General features: G+C 47.0%; 2 protein-coding genes across 2 annotated transcripts in view; both read right to left on the bottom strand.

Moving 5' to 3' along the window:
- LOC117592266 (5-hydroxytryptamine receptor 2B) overlaps nucleotides 1-11,988 on the bottom strand; it is a 23,765-nt gene extending 11,777 nt beyond the window's left edge. Inside the window, exons 1-8 of the mRNA XM_034285924.1 lie at nucleotides 11,562-11,988; nucleotides 10,100-10,233; nucleotides 9,735-9,844; nucleotides 9,480-9,669; nucleotides 9,249-9,386; nucleotides 8,257-8,598; nucleotides 7,645-8,133; nucleotides 7,372-7,558 (exon numbers count right to left, since the gene is read on the bottom strand). Of these exons, the coding sequence (XP_034141815.1) occupies nucleotides 7,460-7,558; nucleotides 7,645-8,133; nucleotides 8,257-8,598; nucleotides 9,249-9,386; nucleotides 9,480-9,669; nucleotides 9,735-9,844; nucleotides 10,100-10,233; nucleotides 11,562-11,958 (1,899 nt within the window). The 5' untranslated portion in view covers nucleotides 11,959-11,988 and the 3' untranslated portion in view covers nucleotides 7,372-7,459. The remainder of the gene's footprint in view (nucleotides 1-7,371; nucleotides 7,559-7,644; nucleotides 8,134-8,256; nucleotides 8,599-9,248; nucleotides 9,387-9,479; nucleotides 9,670-9,734; nucleotides 9,845-10,099; nucleotides 10,234-11,561) is intronic.
- A 6,340-nt stretch (nucleotides 11,989-18,328) lies between these two features.
- Nucleotides 18,329-19,152, bottom strand: LOC117592270. The gene is made up of 3 exons (XM_034285930.1): nucleotides 18,989-19,152; nucleotides 18,716-18,934; nucleotides 18,329-18,657 (listed from the first exon to the last, which is right to left on the bottom strand). The coding sequence occupies exons 1-3, from the start codon at nucleotides 19,131-19,133 to the stop codon at nucleotides 18,329-18,331; spliced, it is 693 nt and encodes a 230-aa protein (XP_034141821.1). The 5' UTR covers nucleotides 19,134-19,152.
- Nucleotides 19,153-22,312: the final 3,160 nt, after the last annotated feature.

The raw sequence follows: 22,312 nt of genomic DNA, 5'->3' as shown, positions 1-22,312 counted from the left end.
GTGGGGGGGGGGGGGGGGGGGGGGGGGGGGGGGGACCTGGTGTCTCCTTTCCCATGCCACAGCCACACACATGATACTTTCTCTGCTGCTGCTGCTGCTGCTGCCGCCGCTGCCCCTTCTGTTCGCATTCATCACAATCACACCAGAACCCCTCGACAGGATCAAGTTGTGGCCGGGAAGGAAGAACGGTGAGGGTCATGCAGATACAATTCATGTTCGTGCATTTGTGTGCCCTGTCTGGACACTGTGAATGCTCTGGGAAGCTCTGGACATTCTCTGGACAATTCAAATGGTGCCAAAGCTCCAACTGACATTTGATATATTGGCGAGGGGCGCACTCGACAGCTGCAACATTCGGATTCCTTTGTAACCCTAGATGTAACTCTGTCCGTGGATTGGAATTCTTTGCAGCACTTTTCTTTTTAAGCATGTGTAATGGATGTGTTGAAGCACAAGCTGAAATATGGAAAAATGTCTTTGGTAATTTTTGATTGATGAAAAACTTAAGGGGAAATCTACGATTGATTTCTCTATTAAATGTTATCACACTTGCTGCTTGCTGATGCTGATCTCTTGACTCTACTTCCGCTATTTAGCTGTCTGTTGTTTCAATTTTGTTTGACGCTCGAAGTTCGCTTTGACAGCCATTAGTCACTTCATTACCATGCCGTGGCCGTGACACACAGCAACGAAGAGATAAATGCAGCGAGGCACTCGTAGAACGTGCCAAAAATGACCAAACTCAGCCACCAAGTGGACTAGTGGCAGCGGGGGAGGTGGCTGCCACTTAGCAATACACAAACCCAAGCAAACACTCGCAAAAATACAAAGGATACAAAAAACCAAAGAGCACAGCCGAACGGCGAGTGAGAGACAACTAATACGAGTCTGTCTGTGAGCCATTTGGTGTTTTGGTGAGAGGGCTTAGGCGGGTTTGGCACGCGTTGAATTTTGATTTAACACTTTTGCACTGCAATCAAAAGGAATTAGCGCCACGCCCAGAAGGACACGGGGCTGGGGGTCTCAGTTGCATGCCATAAACAAGCAACCACGCCTACTATTGCCTTTGCAGCTGCTACTGCCAGTGCCAGTGGCAGTGGCAGTGGCAGTGGCAGTTTCTGCCGTTGACTGTTATTAGCGCACTTTGATTTGTATTTGGCTAACAATAAAATGACAGCTTTCGGTTAAATGGCACGCAACGCCCCAAGCCAGGCAGCGCAGGCCATGTCCTGGCTGTATTTTTGGACAGGTCCCTGCCTGCTGGACATGACCTGTCCGGAAATGCCAGTGGAGTTGGCGTGCGCGTTCTGCTTTTCATTTCGATTGCATGGCTGGGCAGGGCTGGGCAGGATAGAGCTGGTTAAAAGTCAGTACTGTGGCACGCCATAAATTCCAATAAACGAGTGCAGCCTTGGCTCGCTCGCGCTGGTTGGTGCCCCAATCTCCCCAGACGCTTTCTGCCCTGCACTGCCCTACCCTGCGCTGCAGTCGCGTAGAAATATGATAGCCGCTAATTAACGCCAGACTCAACGCACAAACGGAAGCCAGCCAGGGCAGGAAAGGGAATGAATTGTAGCTTTAAAGCATTTAAAGAAAGACAGGGACAGGGACAAGGAGAGGGAGAGGGAGAGAGACAGCAGCTACAGTGCTCATTTCGATGCAGTTTATTTGCAGTGCCAACGGCAAACAGACAGAGCTAAACGAGCAATGGAAGTCCATAAGAAAAAGAGTTTACAATAATGACGGAAGCTTGGCTACAGTCGCTGCCAAAACAAGTGTGACACCGCTAGGTAGCCGGCAAATGCAATCACACAAACACACACCGTTCGCTCTCGCTCTCCATCTCTCATGGAAATTCCATTGAAGCTGATAAGATTTCAGCAAACTCTACAGAGCTCGCAGCATATGTATACACGCGCTGTCAGTATAAGAGCAGAGCGTATAAGAGAGAGAGAGAGAGAGAGCGAAAGGAAAGGCGAGGCATGAGATACGACGATGGCGTTGGCATTTTCACTTTCTAAGGTAAACAGAATAACAGTAAAGACAAAATGTGTGTAGAGTTTTGCGAGCGAAGGAGGAACCCGCCTGTAACCGACACCCAAAACGAAGGCAAACTCCAAAACCAGAGGTAGAGGCTAGAGCAGGAAGCAGGAGCAGGTGCGAAGAGGCGTGGTTCAATCGTATAAGTTCCCGTCATGAGATCATGGCTTGGGCTTGGCCACTGCCAATGGCTCCCCAAGCTCCCTGATCGTGTTGGAAATCAAAAAAAGTCTTCTGCAACTCCTCGAGTCACATTTGCTGCCCGAGTGAGTGCCAAAGTTCCTCTTGTACTTTTGCTGTAAATCCATGTCGCTACTCCGTTGTAATCTGTATGCGCTTTTGGCTGGCTTTTGTTATTGAATCCACATGTGCTCCAGTGGCACCAGAGTGCATTGTGGCAAATTTCAGCTGCCAACTCTCTGTGGGACTCTGCCGTGCGCCCATATGCAAATCATACGAAATGAAGATGTTGCTGTTTGTGCCGCCCTTGCTGCTGCTGATGCTGCTGCTGCTGCTGATGATGATGGTACATTAAATTGCAATTTCATGTGCATTTATCGTGACTGTGTGCGGCTGGCACGGCGGCGGCCAGGAAAGTCACAATGTCAGTGTCTGAACTTAGGCAAGGCCGTGCCGTGCCGTGCGCCTGCCTGCCTGCCTGTGTACTGAAAATGAAAACTTTACCCTTCGACTGTGCGAAAACTTGGCCTAGCCAGCCCTAGACTCGTTTACGCAAGTGTTTTTCCCTATATCCCTGTGTCTGCTGTGTCTACGCTCCTCATCCTGCCACTGCCACTGCCACTGTCACGTCTCCTTCCGCTCTGCGCCCTCCGCCAACGAGTAAATATGCAGAAAACCAACAAGAGCAATAACTGCACTACACAAACACACTCTCACGTACACACTCTGACGCACACAGCTGCATGTGCATAAAAATTAAGCCAACGGCACTTGTAACTTGCAACAACAGCAGCAACAACAACAACAGTACAACAACTACATGGCAAGTGCTTCCTAGCTGCGAGCCTTGCAGCGCCAAAAATGCAACAGTCGGCAGGCAGGAAGAGTGCGGAAGGACGGGCGTGGGGTGGGCAACTTCCGCTGTGCGCTGAGAGCGTCACGCCGGCTGCACATACAACCTCCCACCCCCCCAAAAACTCTGCCAAGACCTCAACCCATCGGCTGTGGCGCTTCTCCTTCAGCTGAGCAACGCCTGGACACCCTTCGAGCGGCTGCAACAGGAAACTTTGGCAGCAAGTTGGAGCTTGTTCTTTTTTTGTCCATTCTTAGCCAAGTGCTGGCTGGCCCTCGCCCGACTCATCTGTGCTGTGTTGCACACAACTTTGGGTAGCTGAAACTTTAAGCATGGTCGTATCTGTCCTCGAACGTCGCTTCGTACGTGTTTGTGTTCATTAGGTACGTGTCTTTTTTGGCATTTTGCGCTAGTTGTCAGCGCTCAAAGCTGCTGGCCCAAAGAATAAGCTGCGCAGACACGATAGCAGACTTGAAACAAACTTGCCCCAAATCTCCCCTTTCCTACCCCATGCAGCAATATCAGCACAAAAGTGCACATTTATGTTAGGGAAATCTCTCGGAATCGGGTCTCGAGGTGCTGCAGAATGGACCGTAGAAATTGTTCAGCAACAACTGACCTAAAAGCGGAAATTTCATCTACTGCTGCTGCTCGTCTTCTCCGTGTACATAATAATTTAAATTATTTTGTAATTAGTTCTGACGTGCATCAATTTGCTTTGCAGCGTTACAAGCAACCATCCATCCATTCGCGTTGCCTGCCCCCTTCAGTGCCTCCTGCACGCTTTTGTTGTGTCCGTCAGGAGCTCCGCTCCGAGCTCGGGTCCACTCTGTTGGAGCTGTCATTTTGCTTGTAGAGGAGAAGTCACCACAATGTGCCAGCAGATTTTGAAGGAAACGAAAAGTGCACTTGGCCGCAATTTGCAAAAAGTCTTTACAAAGTCGAACTTGCCAACATGGAGAGTCCTGTCTCCTTTTGTGCTCGAACCTGTCCATTGAATGGCACCGGCGGAGGTGGTGCGGCGGTGTCAACAACTTTGCAATGAGTTTGTTGCCGCCATCGCTATAAATATTCAACTTGCTTTTACGTATACTTTCTCCCTTCTCCTTTCTCCTACTTTACTTTAGTTTACTTCCCTGTCTCCTGCTCGCTTTAGACTGTTCGAGTGACGCGCTTTTAGGAGTTGTCTCACCTGAGACCCTTTAATGAACAAAGCGCTGCTTCAAGTGGCTCATAAGTACCTTAACGTGTGCCGGGCAATGGCCAACTTAGCAGAGTTGTTTGTGCGGCGCTCCTTCAATGTTGGTCAACACTCGTGCCATAAGCCCTTAATCATTTGAAGCAATTTGCACACACATCCGATGCAATTCAATTAAAACTTACCCTCAAACACCCATAGAGCGACTTACGAGCAGACTGATAGATGCTTGGCCACACTCATTTCGGTTTTAATACTTTTAATACCTTTTGAATTGCTTGCCCAAAAGTTCGCATCGCTTGTGTGTGGCTCCAGCTCAAGCCTTCAAAAATTGATGCCCAAGCAAACAAACCTGGATTTTGGCACTCACTCACACACAGTCATGCTGCGACTGTGTGTGTGCCCCGGGTGCTGCCTTTCTGTCTTTCTGTCTTCCTGCCTTCACTCCTCCTTCCCTCCTCACGAGGGATCATTTCTGCTCTGCCTTGGTGGAGTGCCACTCGATATTTATTCGATTTATGGCATTTTTTGGGCTAAAGAATTTTTTAATATAACGAATTTTATTGGCATTATCCTGCAGCTATTGCCTTTGCAGTGTGCCAGAGAGGAAATTAATAATGCTACTAGGCTAATAAAGGCGCACACTCATGTCTGTACATATATGTACATATACATATATATATACATATACATATACATATACATATACATATACATATACATATACATATACATATACATATACATATACGTATGGATATGTAGATATGCTCGTACATATTGGGTTATCAATGATGTGACACATTTGCAGATACTCACACGGGATGACTCGACGACTCTTGCTCGCTTCATTTGAAAACTTTTCCAAGTGGTTGTAAAATTGCTCTTTACATACCTCTCAAGATGTACTGAAATTAATATGTACATAAATGTGTATTTAATTTTTCATTATGCCAAAAAACTTTTCTATTGGAATTTGTATTTTTTGTTTGCTTTTGCTGGGTAGCCGCCATATAATGTTATTCCCCTGACTGCTTTTTTTACAACATGTGGAAGCCCCTGGGGGCCAACAGGAAATTAAAAGTGTTGGCAAATAATAGTCCCATACAGCTGCATGTGTACGAGTTTGTGTAAGCCAGAGCAGGCACGAGAAGGATGAAGAAAACGACTTACTCAAGCCCGTGCTGTGTATCACCTGATGGCACTTCCCCTTGGTGCCTGTCGTAATTAGTTGACACTGGAGCAAGCCACTTTGGAGAGGCTTAGCTGCAGCCTTCAGGGGAATGTGCGCCTGTGAATGGGACACGGATTGATTGCCAGAGAGGTACCAAAGATGTAATAAACGAATACAAGCGATTGCGGGCTATTTTCTGCATGGATGTATCGATTTTTGTTGCAGCTAACATTCTGGGCCATTTGTAGGCTTTTGCCTGTTCCGGTGTTGATAATGCCAATGCGTAATCCATCTCCATTGGCCCACCCACAATCCAGCCACTCAGCCACACAGGCAGCTTGCACACGTATGTACGTATGCGTGTCTGTGGCCACTTGAACTTTGACATTTGAATGCGCTGGCAGTTTGCTTTTGCTACAATACACACACACACACACAACAGAGGCAAGTGCGTGCGGCGGCTGGCTTTGCGTTTGAAAACTTTGTCAATTTCGACGTGAGGGTAAACATGCAAACTGTGTCTGTCCAGTGTAGCCCAAACCCCAAACTCCCTAAGCAGCTCCCGACGGCTGTTAGTAATATGAATAAAATATTAGGTGCAGTCAAACCGCTTTGGATAAAAGGCAATTTTAATAACTTTGACATCAAATACACATCGAGAAATTTAATAAATACACTCACAGACACATATAAATAAACACATATTGCACTTTAGAAGCATATTTTGTTTCAGTTGGAAAAGCATCGACTTAATAGACATTCCCTACAGCTGCACATTGCACACATACACACTTACATACATTATACATTTATACATACATTCATACATTATAGACTTGTATTTTGTAGTTGTTGCATTTTCAAGTATTTTGTTGTTACTTTAGTTGTTGTCGGGGTGGTTTCTGGTTGACTATCTGCTAAAACTATAAGTCCATTTATTAACAAGAAAACTTTTCAAAAATTTGACCATAAAATATACCCGAGTACATATAAATTATACGCATAAATACATACATATACGGCATATGGTATGCGTTTGAGTATAGCTCATATATCATGACTGATCCCAAGCAGAACTGCTCTGGTTTTTGCAACTTTTACTGCGTTGTGGTTTGGGGCTTACAATTGCAAGGGCTGGGGATTTTCCACTCTAGCACTCGAGTTCATTGTTATGGAATTAATTTTTCAGCTGCATACCCGTAGTCGTAGCCGAATAGTTGGCCGGGTTGGGTAAGTGTTGTTTTGTTGAAGTTTCACAGGAATTGAATATTATCTTTAAATACAATGTTAATATTATATTTTTTGTTGTTTTGTTGTCGTGTAAATTCGTTACAATTTGATATTGACTCGTACCTGTACAAGCACACACAGGGATACACTTGCCTGGACTTATCTATGTGTATGTATATATAATCTGATTGAAATAATTGAGCATACTCGCATTATGCGCGTGGGTTACAGGCGAAACACATTCAACTAACACAGAAATATGTACGAAAGCGTAAGTTCCTTGGACCCAGCCATGACCCGGATATCATTTCCACACCTAACACCTACAGCTACTTAGGGCACTAAACATTTAAACATTACTTCCATTTTGCTTTACTTTGGGTTTCTTTAAGACACAGGGAAGACTTTAGAAATATCTATATACAATATCATTTACTGTAATAATATTAATGCCATCTCGCATTTCCTCTATGAAGCATTGAGTTGTGATTACAATTTCGATTTGTATGGGACTACTGCTTTGCTGCGTGTGTTTTGCTTATTTATAGATATAACTATGGTTTGGATTGTCACTGCTAAAACACCTTTTACATATCTACTTGCTAGACTCTAAAACATTGCCAATTCCTTAGTTGAGTCCATGTCGAGATACTCACCGCTCCTCTCTCTCTCTCTCTCTCTCTCTCTCTCTTCTACGAGCACGAGTATTGGCTTTGCCAGACTTTTTGCGGGGGGGGTTTCACCTTAATCATAGATACTGGTCCCCGTTGGCCTTCAGTTGAAATCAAATTTTCGCACTGCGAGCCCGCGCCGCATTTCCGCGGCCAAACAGAATACGCTTGAAGGCTCGTCGAAATTCCGGATTGAAAATTGTATAAATGACCTTTGGAAGAGATACGCAAAACGAAATAGAGAAAAAAGTGCAGTGGTAGCGAGGGGAGGTATAGAGGTTTCGATTTATGTACGTACCGGATTCAGTGTGGAGTTGAAGTAGCCCAGCCAAAGGAAAAGCGATGCAACGGCCGGATGAATGTCGCATTCCTTGCACAGGCTCATTGTCAGGGCCATCACGAAGAAGGGAAGCCAGCAGATGACAAAGGCGCCCGTGATGATGGCTAGAGTCTGGGCTGCCTTGCGTTCGCGCTTTGCCTCTAGCAGCTGCCGCCGCTTGGCCAGCTTCTGGTGTGGATTGGCAATGCTGGAGAGTACAGTGCCCATGCCTATGCCTACGCCCATGCCAGCGCCCTTGCCAGGGCTGCTGCTGGCTTCGCCCAGTGCTCCTACGCTCTCCTCCGTGCACGTGCCCGCCGTGGGTGTGGCAAGGTTGCTGGCGCCCATGGCAATCGACTGGGCGAGCGGGGTAATGGCATTCAGATGGGAAGCTATCTGATGATGCTGCGTGGCATGGGCCACCTGCTGCGACAGCGTGATGATTTCATTAGCGTTGCTGGTGCGGTACTGCGAGGGGAAATAGGAAAGGGGAAAGGGGAAAGGCGAGAGACCCCGTCAGGTGGAACAAAGAGGTGTGCAAACAATTAGCGCCTTATTGGGTTTCTCTCACCATGCCACGGCCACACTTACATCTTCCGCGTCACTGGAGACTGTCGTCAGCTCGGTGCCCGCATGGCTCTTGTTGTCGTAGTTGCTGGTGCTGAACTCTGTCTCCTCCCGCGTGATGGCCAGGCTGGCAAAGTCCACGGCTATGGCGGCCATTGATCGAGCCACGGCACCCTCCGATCCGGCACAGATCCCATACGTGTTCGTGTTGCGGCCAAAGCAGATTCGCATTCGCTTGAGCCTTTGCCGCTGCACATGCCCCTCTGTGCCGCCAGCGGATGTCGCCTCACCAGCCTCCTGCCGCTTCCGCTCTGTCACGCGCCGCTTGCCGCGCTCTTTCTTCAACTCGCGGACCGTCGAATCGCACTGCGAAAAGTGAGAACGGGAGGAGGGTTGGCAACTCGACTTATTTATGGCTTGTTTTTGTTTATTGACTCGATGAAAAGTGAGCAAATTGAGCAGCATTTGGCTCGTGTCTTGTCAACGAAATCGACTTTCTCCTGGCCTGCAATTATTTCTGCTGGCACTCTCCATGTGCCACGCACTTTCCACACTTACCCGGATACACACAGCCACATTTGGGCTGATCATAAATCTCGGTTGGCCTTTGCCTCTTGGGTGCTCACTTGGGCATGCTAATGAGCAGCCAAGGACTTGCTCAGAGCCCACTGCCCCCAGCCCATTCACATTCGCATTATTGTTTCTGCTAATGACATACTCATTATGGCAGGCAAGCAAATACACTTCAGAAAGCAGCAGCAGCAGCAGCATCAACATCCACTCGGCCAGCCTCCAAAAATATGTGGCGGAGGGTGAGCCGCCTATTCAGACACTCGCCTGAATAGAATTTCATTATATGTGGGCCCAGCGGGCGTATGCGTAATTTTTTCGACTCTTTCTTTCAATGAGGCCTGGCCAAGTGGACACTTGACATTTATCACTGGGATTAGAAGGAGCTACACGGATGGGCAGGGGGGCAGGAGACCTGATATTGATTGTCGTCGAATTGCACTTACATCCGTTTCCGTCAGCGTCACATTGAAGGACTTTTGCGTGCGTCTTTGTATGCGCTTCCTGGCAATTATGTAGATTTTCCAATACAGAAACAGAATCACCAGCAACGGCACATAGAACGTGCAACAGGTGGCAAATATCTATCGAGAAACAGCAACACAGCAAGAGATGCCGAGTGTAATGGGGAGAGTAGAGGTCATTGACTGCAGAGTATTGCCATTAGTATCTATTACCTGATAGGCCACATCCTGTGAAACCATGCAGTGCTGCTCCTCGATGCGCTTCAAGTAATCCGGATCCTTCCAGCCAAACTGCGGTGCCAGGGACACAATGAGGGCGGCAAACCAGACGCAAAATATCATCATAAAGACACGCCGCGGGGTCCGGAGATTGTTGTAGTCAATGTTGGTGACCGTCCAATATCTGCGAGGGAAGTCCAAATTGCCGTCACTCCGTGGGGAGGGGGGTCAGACTGCTCTGACACTCACCTGTCCGCCGCAATGGCCACCAGATGCAGTATGGATGCTGTGCAGCAAAGTACGTCACAAGATGTCCAAATGTCACAAAGTTCCGGTCCCAGTATCCAGCCATTGCTTATCTGAGGAAAAACACAACAGACAAAAGCGCAAGTACAGTCGATGGCACATTGTTGGCCAGTTATGATGCTATTAAAACAATTAGCCATGGAGCACTGCAGCCGCTGCTGCCACTGCTGCCACTGCCAGAGTGTCAACTCTTTGGCGCCTAATTTCATTTGCGAAAGGCACTTTCCGCTCAGGCGTTCCATTAGGGTAATCGGTTTAGTCGAAGCCACAATGGCAGGGACAGCAGGGACAGCAAAATGGACACTTACCTCGTAGACGGCGCCGAGTGGCATGACAAGACAGGCAACAAATAAATCAGCAACTGCCAGAGATGCAACCAAATAATTGGCAACGTTCTGCAGGTTTCGCTCCAGTATAATGGCGGCAATTACAAACACATTGCCTGTGGCAGTGGGGGAGACACAAAACGGAGACCATTTCAGCACATGCAATTCACATAAAGTGGTTGCATTAATTGATGCACCAAATGATGCACAAAATGGGTCATTAAGGTTTCGATTTCATTATGGGAGTGGATTGGCTACTACCACAATATCAGCCCCAGTTCCAGCGCCAACCCTATCAGCCAGTAATTAACTTTTCTGTGGGTGTGTGTGACATTGCGGAGCTGTGTAAATGGAGCTCGACAGAATCAATCAGTGGCACAAGCGTCATATCAATGGAGCTTTCACTTATTTGCCTAATTGCTGGCAATGGTGCCTGTGCACTCTCCTGTCTCCCTCTCCATCTCCACCGCTTTGACACTCTCTTAGCCTCCGGGACATGTCTCTTAAACGTTTTCTTACTACTACTCCTGGTGCTCCCTGCTCTGTGGAATGCAAATGAGAGCTGTCTGGCAGCTTGCTTAGAGTCATCGTCGCCCAGCGTCGTCATTGTCGTCGCTGGCTTTCATTAAGCGCATGCAACTTGGCAAATTGTAATTGCCGCTGTGGCAACCTTCACTCTCTCACTCTCTGCTACACCTCTATCCAAAGGCACCAAACTGACATCACGTCAGTGGCCCCACCCCGCACCTACTTGGCTCTCTCTCTCTCTCCCTGCGTGCTGCGTGCTGAGGCTGCTAGTCTGCAGGTTGTCAAAACGTTGCCAGCAAACTGCATTTGCATTTTCATACGTATATGCCTGTGTGCCTTTGCCAAGGATATGTTGCGTATACGACGCATCTACCTATGGCGGCACACACACACACAAACTGTTGTCTCTCTCTCTGGCGTGTGTCTGTGTGCTTATGGTGTGCTCTTCTGTCGTAATTTCCATTTGACGCCTTGGCGCGTTTTTAATAGCTTTTCACGTAATTTTTGAAGGAACTTTGTGCCAGAGGCAGCCACCTCAGTTGAGGTATTAAACGTCTCAGAACAAGGAACTTCCCATACATCATCTGGCCACCAAGCAAGCACCTCTAGAGCAGGCAGCAAATCATATTTGTAAGCCTACCCACCGACAAAAAAAAATCAATAAAAATCCACCAAGAGGGGAGGGAGCGCAATAAAAATCTTCTGCATCATAAATTTCACTTCATTTACAGTTCACTTCGGCAGCGATAGCGACAAAGGAAACTTTGCCTTTCCTTTTCTTATTTCTTATCCCAGCGGCATAAATTTGAGAATAATTTAATGCCCTGCCCCCCCATCCCCCATCCCCCATCCCTTGAGTATGTGTTTTGAGGGGTGAAAATTTTAAATTTGGATTTGATTTTGATTAAGTACTTGCCTATAATGGTGACGAGTATCATCAGGCCCAGCACAACGGCCATGGCGATCATCTTGACCAGCAGCCAGAACTCGGCTGCCTCCCGCTCGCTGGCCGCCCTTCGCTGCTCATCCAGGCCAAAGATGGGGCTGCCATTACCATTGCCATTTGCACTGCTGCCACTGGCATCGCTGCGATTCCAAATGATTTGGCTCAGATTGACGGCCGTGTCCTCCAGTTGGCTTAGATTGCCATTCAGCTCGATGAAGAGGCTCTCGTTGAGCAGAATGGCAGGCAGTTCTATTTCCAAAATGCTCGTTGGGACATCATCATCCATGGTAGCAGCAGCAGCAGCAGCAGCAGCAGCAGCCGCGAACTCTGCTGACAGTATTGCTGGTGTTGTCATTGCTTTAAGCATTATGTGTGTGCCTATGTGTGAGTGTGTATGTGTGTGACTGCTTGGGGCGTGTCAATGTGTGTTTGGGTGAGTGTCTAACGCGTTTGTTCCTGATGCTGCTGCCGTCGCAGCTGTTGCTGTTTCAGTTTCTGTTGTCGCTGATGTTGCTGCCTCTGCTGTTGCCGTGCTGCTCGCTCGTGTTGCTGCCGCTGTTGCGGGTGATAAACCTCCTTAATCGTGCTTGCAAAGCACTTAACACGTAAACTGCAAAATACAGAACGGTTCAAGAGTCAATGGGGTGGGGGAGTCAGAGATGAATAGCGACACATCAAAAGCAACCCAAAAGAGGAAAACAAAAAGGAAATATAAGGCTCTCATTTGCTTACGAGTTCGCGACACTTGATACCCTTGTTCTTATGTCAGAAATGTATATAAATATGTACGTACATATGGGATAATTATAATGTAACCTAGAACTAAATTTCCAGAAGGAAATCCTAACAGAGATAAATTATTTTTGCATCGTTTCGCTCACTTTACCTGCAGTTTAAGCCACATTTTTATCACTATTCAATTGCTACTCCCGGATTAAAGTCCTTTCGAAACACTTTCACCAGTAAAAATGCTTTCTGTATCTTATGTAGTGGATAGACAACACCGCTTAACGCTTGCAGAATGCTTCTTTGGGTTCCTTGAGAAATAATAATGCAATAAAATAGCAAAAAAGCTGGAAAATTTCCATTCTTGTCTAGTAAATAGACACGCGGAGAAGGCGAGGGGTGAGGTGTCGGCACTTGGCCTTTGTGTGCCCCACACACACACACACACACACACACACACACATATGCAAAGCCACACAGACTGCAACACATTAGGTGACCTTTGTCTGTGTCAAGGTGTCCCACGGCGGCTGGAACCCAGGTGAAAGCCGTTAACCAGTCTGAAACAGCTCTCGGGCCAACACCTGCCCCGGGCAGGCAGACTGACGGGCGCAGGTTGCTTGATGGATTACCGTCACTGGCCGACCCATGGCCATGGGTGGGGGTAACCAACATTTTCGCTCCCTTGGCAAACGCGTGCGGCAACCCTCGTTGTGGTTGCTGTAGCTGCTGCTGGTTTTGGCCCGGAAAACACTCGCAAAAATGCTAATAAGAACGTCGGAAACGGAAGAAGGGAAAAGCGAAGCGATGCGATGCGATGCAATGCGCCCAAGCAGCTCATGTGTGAGAAATATTTTCATAGTCAAGGTAATCGTCGTCCGCTTCATCCCATCCCATCCCATCCCGCACCACCTAGCCCAAAGCATGGTCTTAGTCGTAGTGGCAGTCCTCGTCTTGCTATTAATAAATGCACTATAAATGTTGGGGGGTTCCCTTCGACGGGCGTTTCGCTTTCCTTTTCGGTTGCTACTTTTTCGTTTTCATTCTCGTCGCTTTCCTCGCACCTCTTGGTATGTATTCTCTTGACTGCGATGACAAATGGGGAGACTGTCTAGTATATCTGTTGGATTTCTACAGAATTTTGCCACGAATGGTTTCTGCATTCATAATACAAATAGGGCTCCAAGGGGTGTCGAATATACTCAAGTGGTTTCTCCATTTCGCGACTCTAAAACGAAGCTTTCTTGCAGCTTTTTTTTGTAATTATGAAAGCGAGTTCTGTGTTTTGTTGTTCCAAATTCTAAATATGTTGGAATTAGAGATGGGCAGGGACAGACATTTAATGGCACGAAGATGAACATAGGGTTAAAAATTCTCTAAACGCGCTCCAGTACGAAATATTCTCGTGTCACGATGTTAGACGAAGCAAAAACACGGTCCAGAGGGGTGTGGTCTGGCAAGGAGTGAGGAAAATGTGCCAACGTTGGCAACAAAAATTCGCTTTGGGCTAAAGGATAGAAAGGAGAGAAAAAAAATGGCATGGAGCTGCGGTTGCTTCCTACACGAATCTGAATCAGAATCTGCCCCAAAGGCTCGACTCTTACCCCTTGCACGGCCACACAAATGCACACACATACACATACATATTGTACACATACGAACTGCTCATACTTGAATTAATTCATACTCTAATAAATATACAAAAAGCTCTGTTGAATATCTGCTGCTGGCACTGGGCTCCTTTGTTGTTGCTGCTTCTGCTGCCTGCCCTGCCTCTGTCGTTGTGTCAGCATAATCTTTTGGCAGACTTTTCCTTTTTGATCATCCTAGCCTATGCCATCCTCTTCCACCATATCTGTGTCTACCATTTGGATACTTGGCCTGCAGTGCAACTGAGGCAAATACTGAACCAAAGACGCACACAATGCCACCACAGAAAAGGGAAGTTCTTGGAACGCGAATGGACAAAATCAGTTATCTGCTACCAGAGGATACACATTATGTACATATATGTATGTATAATTGCTCCGACAATCGAACTGCAGTCTGCACTCAAGTCATTGACTTTCCCGAAACCTAATGCAGGAGTCTAATTGCTCTCTACATTGGGAATGCTGTCAGCCCTGAAACGAGTCCAGTTGTGCGCCACAGTCAGATTGTCGACAGTCCCAATGCAATTTGCCAAACGATGCTGAAAGGGCGGGAAGTATATTAAATCCACAAATGGGGAAAAGGGCCACAGGAAGAGGCTGTGGGCCAGGATCCACCCTTACCCTTACTGGCTAACGAAAAACATTCGTTGAAAGTGCACTCAAAAAGGAAAGATGAATGTACATATATTCCATGTATTTATGTGCTTAAAGAAATGTCAGCCGTAATTATTTAATGTAAACCAAGAAATGGTGGAGCCCCTTGTGCTGCAGTTCTGCACGGGACTGACCTTGTGGGTGGGTTGGGGGTAGGGTACGCTTGGGGGATTTGCGAAATAAAAGTTCGTATTCATTATACTCACACATAAGCATAATTATGTCCTTTCATTTTCATTTTGTTCGCTTCATTAGCGCAGCTTTGCCGCAGGTAGGTTCGTCAGAATGAATATTTATACCGAGTTGTGACAACGCCGACGATGACGACGACGACGACGACAACGACACGGACAACGACAACAGCTACAGAGAGAGAGGATGTTGCTGATGATGGCGATGATGATGATGATGGTCTGTCTCACCCCACACTTGACACACAGACACGGACAGGACACACAATGACAGCTTCCTTCTGACAGTTCTCCGCGCACAGTTTGGTTTGATTTTATTTATCTTTTTTATTTCGCAAGGTTTTGGTATTGTTTGCCGTCCTAATTATGCGGGATGCTTTCGCTACACTTTTGTTATTAATTTACAACAAAAAATAAGACGATCTCCCGACTAGAGAGCGAAGTTGAGGCTTAGATGGTGATTTTATCTATTGTTGGTGGTTGCGACTTTCAGTCTATATTTGATTGGTAATTCAGTAACAAAAGTGTTTCTGTTTATTGCTTTAAACTGGCGTCAGTTCGAGGCGCGTCGGCACGGCTCGCGTCTGGTATCTATGCCCAAGCGTAACTATTGACAAACTGCCTGCAATGTGGCCGTTTGCCGTAGAAGGCACAAGCGAAAGCAGCTGATTTCTGTGTAGACTTTGCCGAGCGACGCAGGCGCCTTGTCCGGCACTCTCCGCTCTCTTATACGCCTTGTGGGAGAGTCTACACTCGCGGCAGTTAAGAGAACAGAGCCGTTTGCCGACTCTCTTTGCTGCCTGTTGAGCTGTTTCGAGTTTTCAACGAGATTATTTTTTCAAAATTAACCGAAAAGCGGAGCAAAATTTGCTGCTCGTTCCGCATCAGTGCGCGCTTTTGGCGCTCGACTAATGGATGCAAAACACCGAATGGAAATCGTAACAATGCAAGATCTGCTCCATTTTAATATCGCTAATGCAGGCGTGGTGGTCCTTCGGCTAATGCGCATTAGTCCCTCCCTCTGCTCGTCTTGCTTATTGGCATTTTCGATGGGTCCGCCTTTAATTTGATGGCCATTTCTATGCAGCTGCCGTAATGTGAAACATTCCGTAGTCCGGCCAACAACTTCTCAAGTTGGTCGAACTGCTTAGGCGTTTGCCGTTTGCCGTTTGCCGTTTGCCTTTTCACTTCCGTTGCCTTTTGTTATGCCCCGCTAGAAGAGCGGACTAGGCTAGGGAGCAGGAACAACCAAGACCAAGACCTGGACCAGTCCGGGGCATCGTAAATTAGCAGCGGTTTATTGCCAGTACGTGACATTTTGGCCCCGTTCCGGCGTCGGCATCAGCAATAATTACGGCGTTCATTTATTTGCCTTGGTCCGACTTGGCTCTGGTCAGCCCTGGGGCTCTCTACGGGCTTTGTCGATTGCCTTTTAAGTTGCTGCCTTTGCGGCTTGTGGCATGTGAGGTTTATGTGGGGGCACGACTGCCCCGCCTTTTCTTCCATATTTGTACAACAATAAAACATTGATTGTTGCAATTGCTAGGCTGGTGTGTGTCTGCGAGCAATAGGAGCATTACGCATACGCTGCGTGGGATTCTGATTGGGAAATTAACACAGCAGCAGCAGCAGCAGCAGCAGCAGCAGCATCAGAGTAGAAGGGAGAGACAATTTCTATGCCATTTATTTCTATAACTGAAACTATCTCGATGGAGCTTTGAGCGGTGGCTCAACAGAGCATGGAAGGACCCCCCAGTTGCACACATTTAATATATTTTAAGCATTCTACTAATGAGCCAGAAAGTTTAACTGAAGACTGCTGCCATCATTGTGCATCTCTCTATCTGTGTGTGGGTGTTGCTCTATCCTTCTGCTGGGGAGCGTTAAGCATTTGCCAGCCAGTGCGTGACATGCAACCCCTCGAAGCAGGAAAGGCAAGGCCATGCTGCAGTTGCAGCTTCAGCTGACACGTATTAGGTTGTTGACTTCGCAGTTGACTCCGCACTGTCATTGTTTCAAATGGCTGAAAGTTAAGCGAAAATCTCAAATATTCTCCCATTATAAATGTGGCAAAGATAAGCGGGAAACGAGCAATGGCAAACAGCGATGACTTTAACCATTGTCGGAGGGGGCAACTAAAGTTCGACAGCATCATCACTTCATAGAGGTCTCTCCTCCACTTTTATGAGGCAGTGCAATAAACTTGCCTTGTCTCACCCACCATGCATAACATAATAATTATAATAAAAACAATTTTTACGCATTTTATGAGCGCATAAAATTGTAGCATATTCCCCCAGACATCCATCGAGCGGATCGACGCCGGAGAAGAAAGGAAATTTACTGATGAATTGCGGTTTAGTTTTATGAGATACTATGACAAGATGTACAATATATTGTCTGTACACAGACTTATGTTGGTTTCTGGCCTGTCAGTTTCGTGAGCCGTCAATATGAGACAATTTTATGAGCAGCCAAGAACAAAGCCTCGGCTACGCACAATCCAGAAGCTGCCTCTGTCGCGTGTGCCCTGTGCTGTATCAACATTTTATGGTCCTTTAATGTTTTGTTTGTTAATAAAATCGGCAAACGACAAAGACGTTGGCTTCGTTACGCCTACTCCTACTCCTACTCCACTCCAGCCCGGCAGAGTCCTTGGGATTTTATATATTTTTAATGTGCGCACTTTGACACTTTTAATGAATCCCAAACATTAATTTTCTTAATGAGCGCGCTCATTTAAAGCTAAAGCCTAGGCCAACTTGGTCCTAGTTGTGTCCTGCTTGTGGTCGTGCACAGCTTCTGGCTCGGGTTTGGGTTCTGGTTGTTGTCCTGATATTCTGGCATTTGGCTGCCTGAAAAATGTTGACAAATGCTTCTCGGGATGGGGGGCAACAGCAATGGTTAGGCAATGGAAATCTTTCCCACTGCAATGACAGTGCAAATGACAATGGCCCCAGCAATTTCCTCTCTTCATCGTTTCCAGCTTAATGAAGTTTGAATGAAAATCCATTGGCACACACACACACACACACTCGGGCAGAGACATAGCCCACAAGCACACACACACACACGCATGACGGACACTGTCCGGCGCTTAATGAGCCGCACTAAATTCACACGAAACTTTTGGCCAAAAGGGATCCAAGGGATCCCTCTTTGCCTCTTTGCCTCTTTGCCAGAGCGAGTGTGTGGCGTGGCAACTATTTATCGCTGATGCTGGACAAATGTTCTACACTCGGTCGACTGGCAGGAATTTATTGACACACTCAATCGAGCGCTTTGATCGTAATCCCCTCTCTGCTCTGCACTCTCCTGCAAAAGTTAAGTCAAGTTTTTCCTCCTCCCACACTCCGTTGAGCTGTTTGTTTGTTATTTAGTTTGGGGTTTGCGGCCCAGACTCGTTTTCGGGTCAAGTGAAGTTTGTTCTTTTTACTTTTCATTGGAATTGTTTATATTACTTCCGAAATGGAACCAAAGGCAGCCTATAAAATACTAGAACTCGGAGCACTATCTATTCCTCAAAGGATATTTCTATAAAATTATCGTACTCATCGGTGTTATTGTCATCCTGGCTGTGTGGGCTCACGTTCTCGGCGTCCGGAGTGGCACTTGGGGCAGGAGGCTCAGCCACCAGCTCCTTTTGTTTGCTCAGTTCGCGCTCCCTGTGCCTCTCCAGTCTATCCTGCTTGTCCCGAGCTGCTTTCTTGGCTGCAGCCGCCTCCGCCTCCGGATCATACTTGTAATCATTCCGCATTAGTTCCTTGGGAAACTGTCGCTCCGGCTCCAGATGCAGGCCGCACACTACATAGACTATGGCCAGCAGCGACAGGGAAATGTAAGCTGCAATTATAGCAAAATAGTTATGGAAAGGAGAGAGCGCAGCTGCGATTCAACCCACTATCCAATGGAAGATTGATGGGCAGGAACCAGATGCTGTATGTCAGCCAGAAGAAGTCGCTTTCCACATAAGTAAAGTGGATGCGAAACAGGAGCAGGGCTGCCGTCTCGCAGAACCAGTAGAAGACCGAAATGGTCTCCCGCTTCACGATCCTCATCATGGTGATCACATTGAACATGATATTGAAGCCATACAGCAGCACCCACTTGACGGGATAGTCTGGAATAAAATGCTGCATGGGGTTTTCAACTGAAATGGGTTTCATATGCTCACCATGTTGAGACCGGAAAAGCTCCACTAGCCAGAAGTTAAGCAGAAAGATAGAGTAGACTACATTTATGCAGCCAATGACCAGACCCCAGTCAGCTCGATTCACCAGGCAACGGCACATCAGAAGCTTCACATAAATAGCATCCATCTTTTGGGCAATGTTTGGTTCGCCTCGACAGCTCGGAAGTGACTGAACGGAGAGCAGACCACACCCACACCCACTCCCAGTGCCAGGGAACTGGAACTGGAACTGGAACTGTGTTATCGCCTCTTGAAACCCCCCTTGGGATCATAAATCATATATGCATGTACCCTGCACAAGCATAAGCACACAGTGTGTAGTTGCGCTCTAAAATGTTGGGTAAAAATCAAAAATTAAAACCGAAAAAAACATTTGAGAAAGAAAGAAAATATGCAGCAGCTAGCCATAAACTGGTCGGAGTATTAGTATGCAGAAACGCATACATATGCAGCATAACCATGTTCATAAGAGTGTTCTAGTAGCCAAGCTCCTTTGGGCCACTTAATGCCCAACGTGACAACATAAAATGCAGCAGCAGCTTCGACTCTTTATAGTCAGCCAGCCAGCCAGCCAGCCAGCCAGCCCGCACAACAATAGCCGAACAGACTTTTTGTTGTAAAATATTATATGTGGAGAGAGCAGCGATATGCAAAATGCAAGCCACAGTAACCACCAAGAGTCTTACGCATGCACATGCTGTGTCTGTGTGTGTGTCTATAGTGAAAAGCTTAGTTGAGTTCAGTTTAGTTAACTGACGTAGAGGAGGAGCAGCAGGCAACATCAGCAGCGGACGTAGTTGATTGCTCTGTTGGCTGGTTGCAGTTTTTGGTCCAAACCAATGAACCACATAATGCGGTGTGCCCCACACCCACACACAAACACAGCAGCAACCACACACACACACACACACACACACACACAGAGCTGCGAAACGTTGAAGTAAGCGTGTAAATTATTTGAATTAAATATGAGTTGCAACAACAGTGTTTGCGTCAGCATCGGCGACCGCAGCCAAAAAAAAGAAAACAAATGCAAAGAGCTTAAAGAGCTACTTATTCAGCATAAAAATCAAAATCTACCAAATAGCGGTGGGAGAGAGAGAGAGGGGGGCAGCAGCCATCCCCGAGCGTCCATCAATTCCCTGGGCGATGCTTAAACCAGCCGATGACGACCGAGTCCGAGTGGCCGTTGATAAATGTCGCGCATTTGAAGTTATGCCCGGCAAAAGTTGCCTGGGCCAGCCAAATGTTAATTCCCAACTGAGAAATTTATTAATGGGGGACCATCCCCTGGCAAACACACACAAAACAAAAGAAAAGCAATCACCACAAAGAAATGTAAAGAAAAGCCAAGAAGGAGACAAAAAACACACACACACACTAAGAAGAACGAAAAAGAACGAAAATAAATGTTGCTTTAAAGTGAAAAATAGATGCTGCAATGTTGATTTGTATCGAGATGGAGTTGCAGCTTTAAAGGAATCTTTCTTGGGTGGGTTTCTATTTTCTAGTTCCATTTAAGCTTACACTCATATCACGCATGCGACCCCAAGCGACTTATGGCCGCAATAAGCAGAAAGTACATTTCCCCATCAGCGCAGGGAGCGGCGGGTAGAGATGGGTTATGGTTGGGGTTTTGTGTGCGTGGGCTTGGGATTGGGATTGGGATTGGGAGCACATCTCGCAATATGGCTGCCAATTGCACGCACTTTTGTCGTTCAATTTAAGTCGGCAAAATTTCTGGCATTCGCTAACGTGGGGTTCATTTTTGTGTGCTCTAAGTAGCTCTGCGGCTTGTGTCAAGGGGGGGTAACTGCTGCCCCTTAGACTTGCTCCTCCTTGGACTCCTGCATCCTCCCCAGCATCCAGCATTTGTCCTCAGACACGTGTGGTTGTGCGTGCGGCAATGTAATAATTTGGTCTATTTGTTGCCTGCCATTGAGTTTATTGAATTTGGCATTTGCATGTTAGACGACTCGTCGCGCATGTGAACAGTGGGTGGAATGGATGCTGGATGCTGCCTGCCTCCGCCTGCCCTGCGACTTTGTCGCTTTTCGTTTCGCCTTCTGGTGAAAGCCATTCAATTATCTGGTAGTAAATATTGCAAATGAAGTTGTTTATTGTGCATGATGTTATGCCAATTGAATTTGCAGCTTACGCAGACTCCGCAGAACCTTCGCGTTCTCCCTGAGGCAGGGCTCCCTGTGTGTGGCAGGTGTGCGCGCACACACACACACACACACACACACACACACACACACACACACACACACACCCGAACGCAGCAACAAAGAATAATCAAATTTAATTTCGTAGTCAATTAAAAATGTTACACCCGGCGAATGATGAATAATTTGTACGCTGGGGGAATAGATGCTGACGTTGGAGTTGGCGTTGACTTTGACCTTGATTTTGATTTATGCGAGGGACAGAGAGAGAGAGAGAGAGAGCGCTGGGATAAACAAAAGAAAACCGCTACAAACAAAACAAAATGAGGGCCTGGCTAAGTGCAAAAGCGAATTAATTATGCACATTAACTTTTGCTTTTGCCGCTTCTCTCGCGACTGAGGTGCGACTGATTCTCATTCACAGAATGTGCACAAGGATGCTGATCCATCCAGAGACTGACCCAAGTCCAAGTCCAAGTCCAAGTCCAAGTTTAGGGACCCCCATCGCCCCGTCTCGAGTGCCCGAAAGACTTTGAAATATGGGCCCACGGAAACAGCAGCAGCAGAAGGCCGCTTAATTAGTGCGTAATTTGTAAGTTGAGGAAAAAAACAAAAAGGAGTTGAGGGAAAACTCGACACAGTGGAAAGACAAAACGGGCAGCCGAGAGGTAAATATTAATTACCGTGCGGCATAATACTCGGGGGGGGACTCGAGAAAAATTGTGTCTCGCCTCCACGCGACTCCGGCAACCCATCCATCAATCTGTCAATCCATCAGCATCCAATATTCCGATTAGGCTGATCATCTCAGTGTCACACCCTTCGATCTGTTCGAGCTGGACAAGGGACGGAGCACGAGACCCGTTGTTGATTCAGTATAAATATTGTTTGCTTTCCATTTGCACCCTTTGATGCTGCTGCTGCTGCACATTGTCTTTTTTGTTTGTTTAGGCTGCGGTCCTGTGGGCACTTTGCTGACTGACCGGAATGGCTCAGGGGCGACAGCCAGGTGTCAATTAGCGAGGCCAATCTGTGGCCAATTCGCACGGGTTCTTCCCATCTATTTATACGGAATTACACACAGAGAGACATGCGGAGAGTGGGTCAGTCAGAGGTATGTAGAAGAAAGGCAGCGGCA

Source organism: Drosophila guanche, unplaced genomic scaffold (genome assembly GCF_900245975.1).
Source record: "Drosophila guanche unplaced genomic scaffold, DGUA_6, whole genome shotgun sequence".
NCBI lineage: Eukaryota > Metazoa > Arthropoda > Insecta > Diptera > Drosophilidae > Drosophila > Drosophila guanche.
Note: the sequence above shows the minus strand (reverse complement) of the source record. Positions and strands in the feature narration are given on the sequence as shown.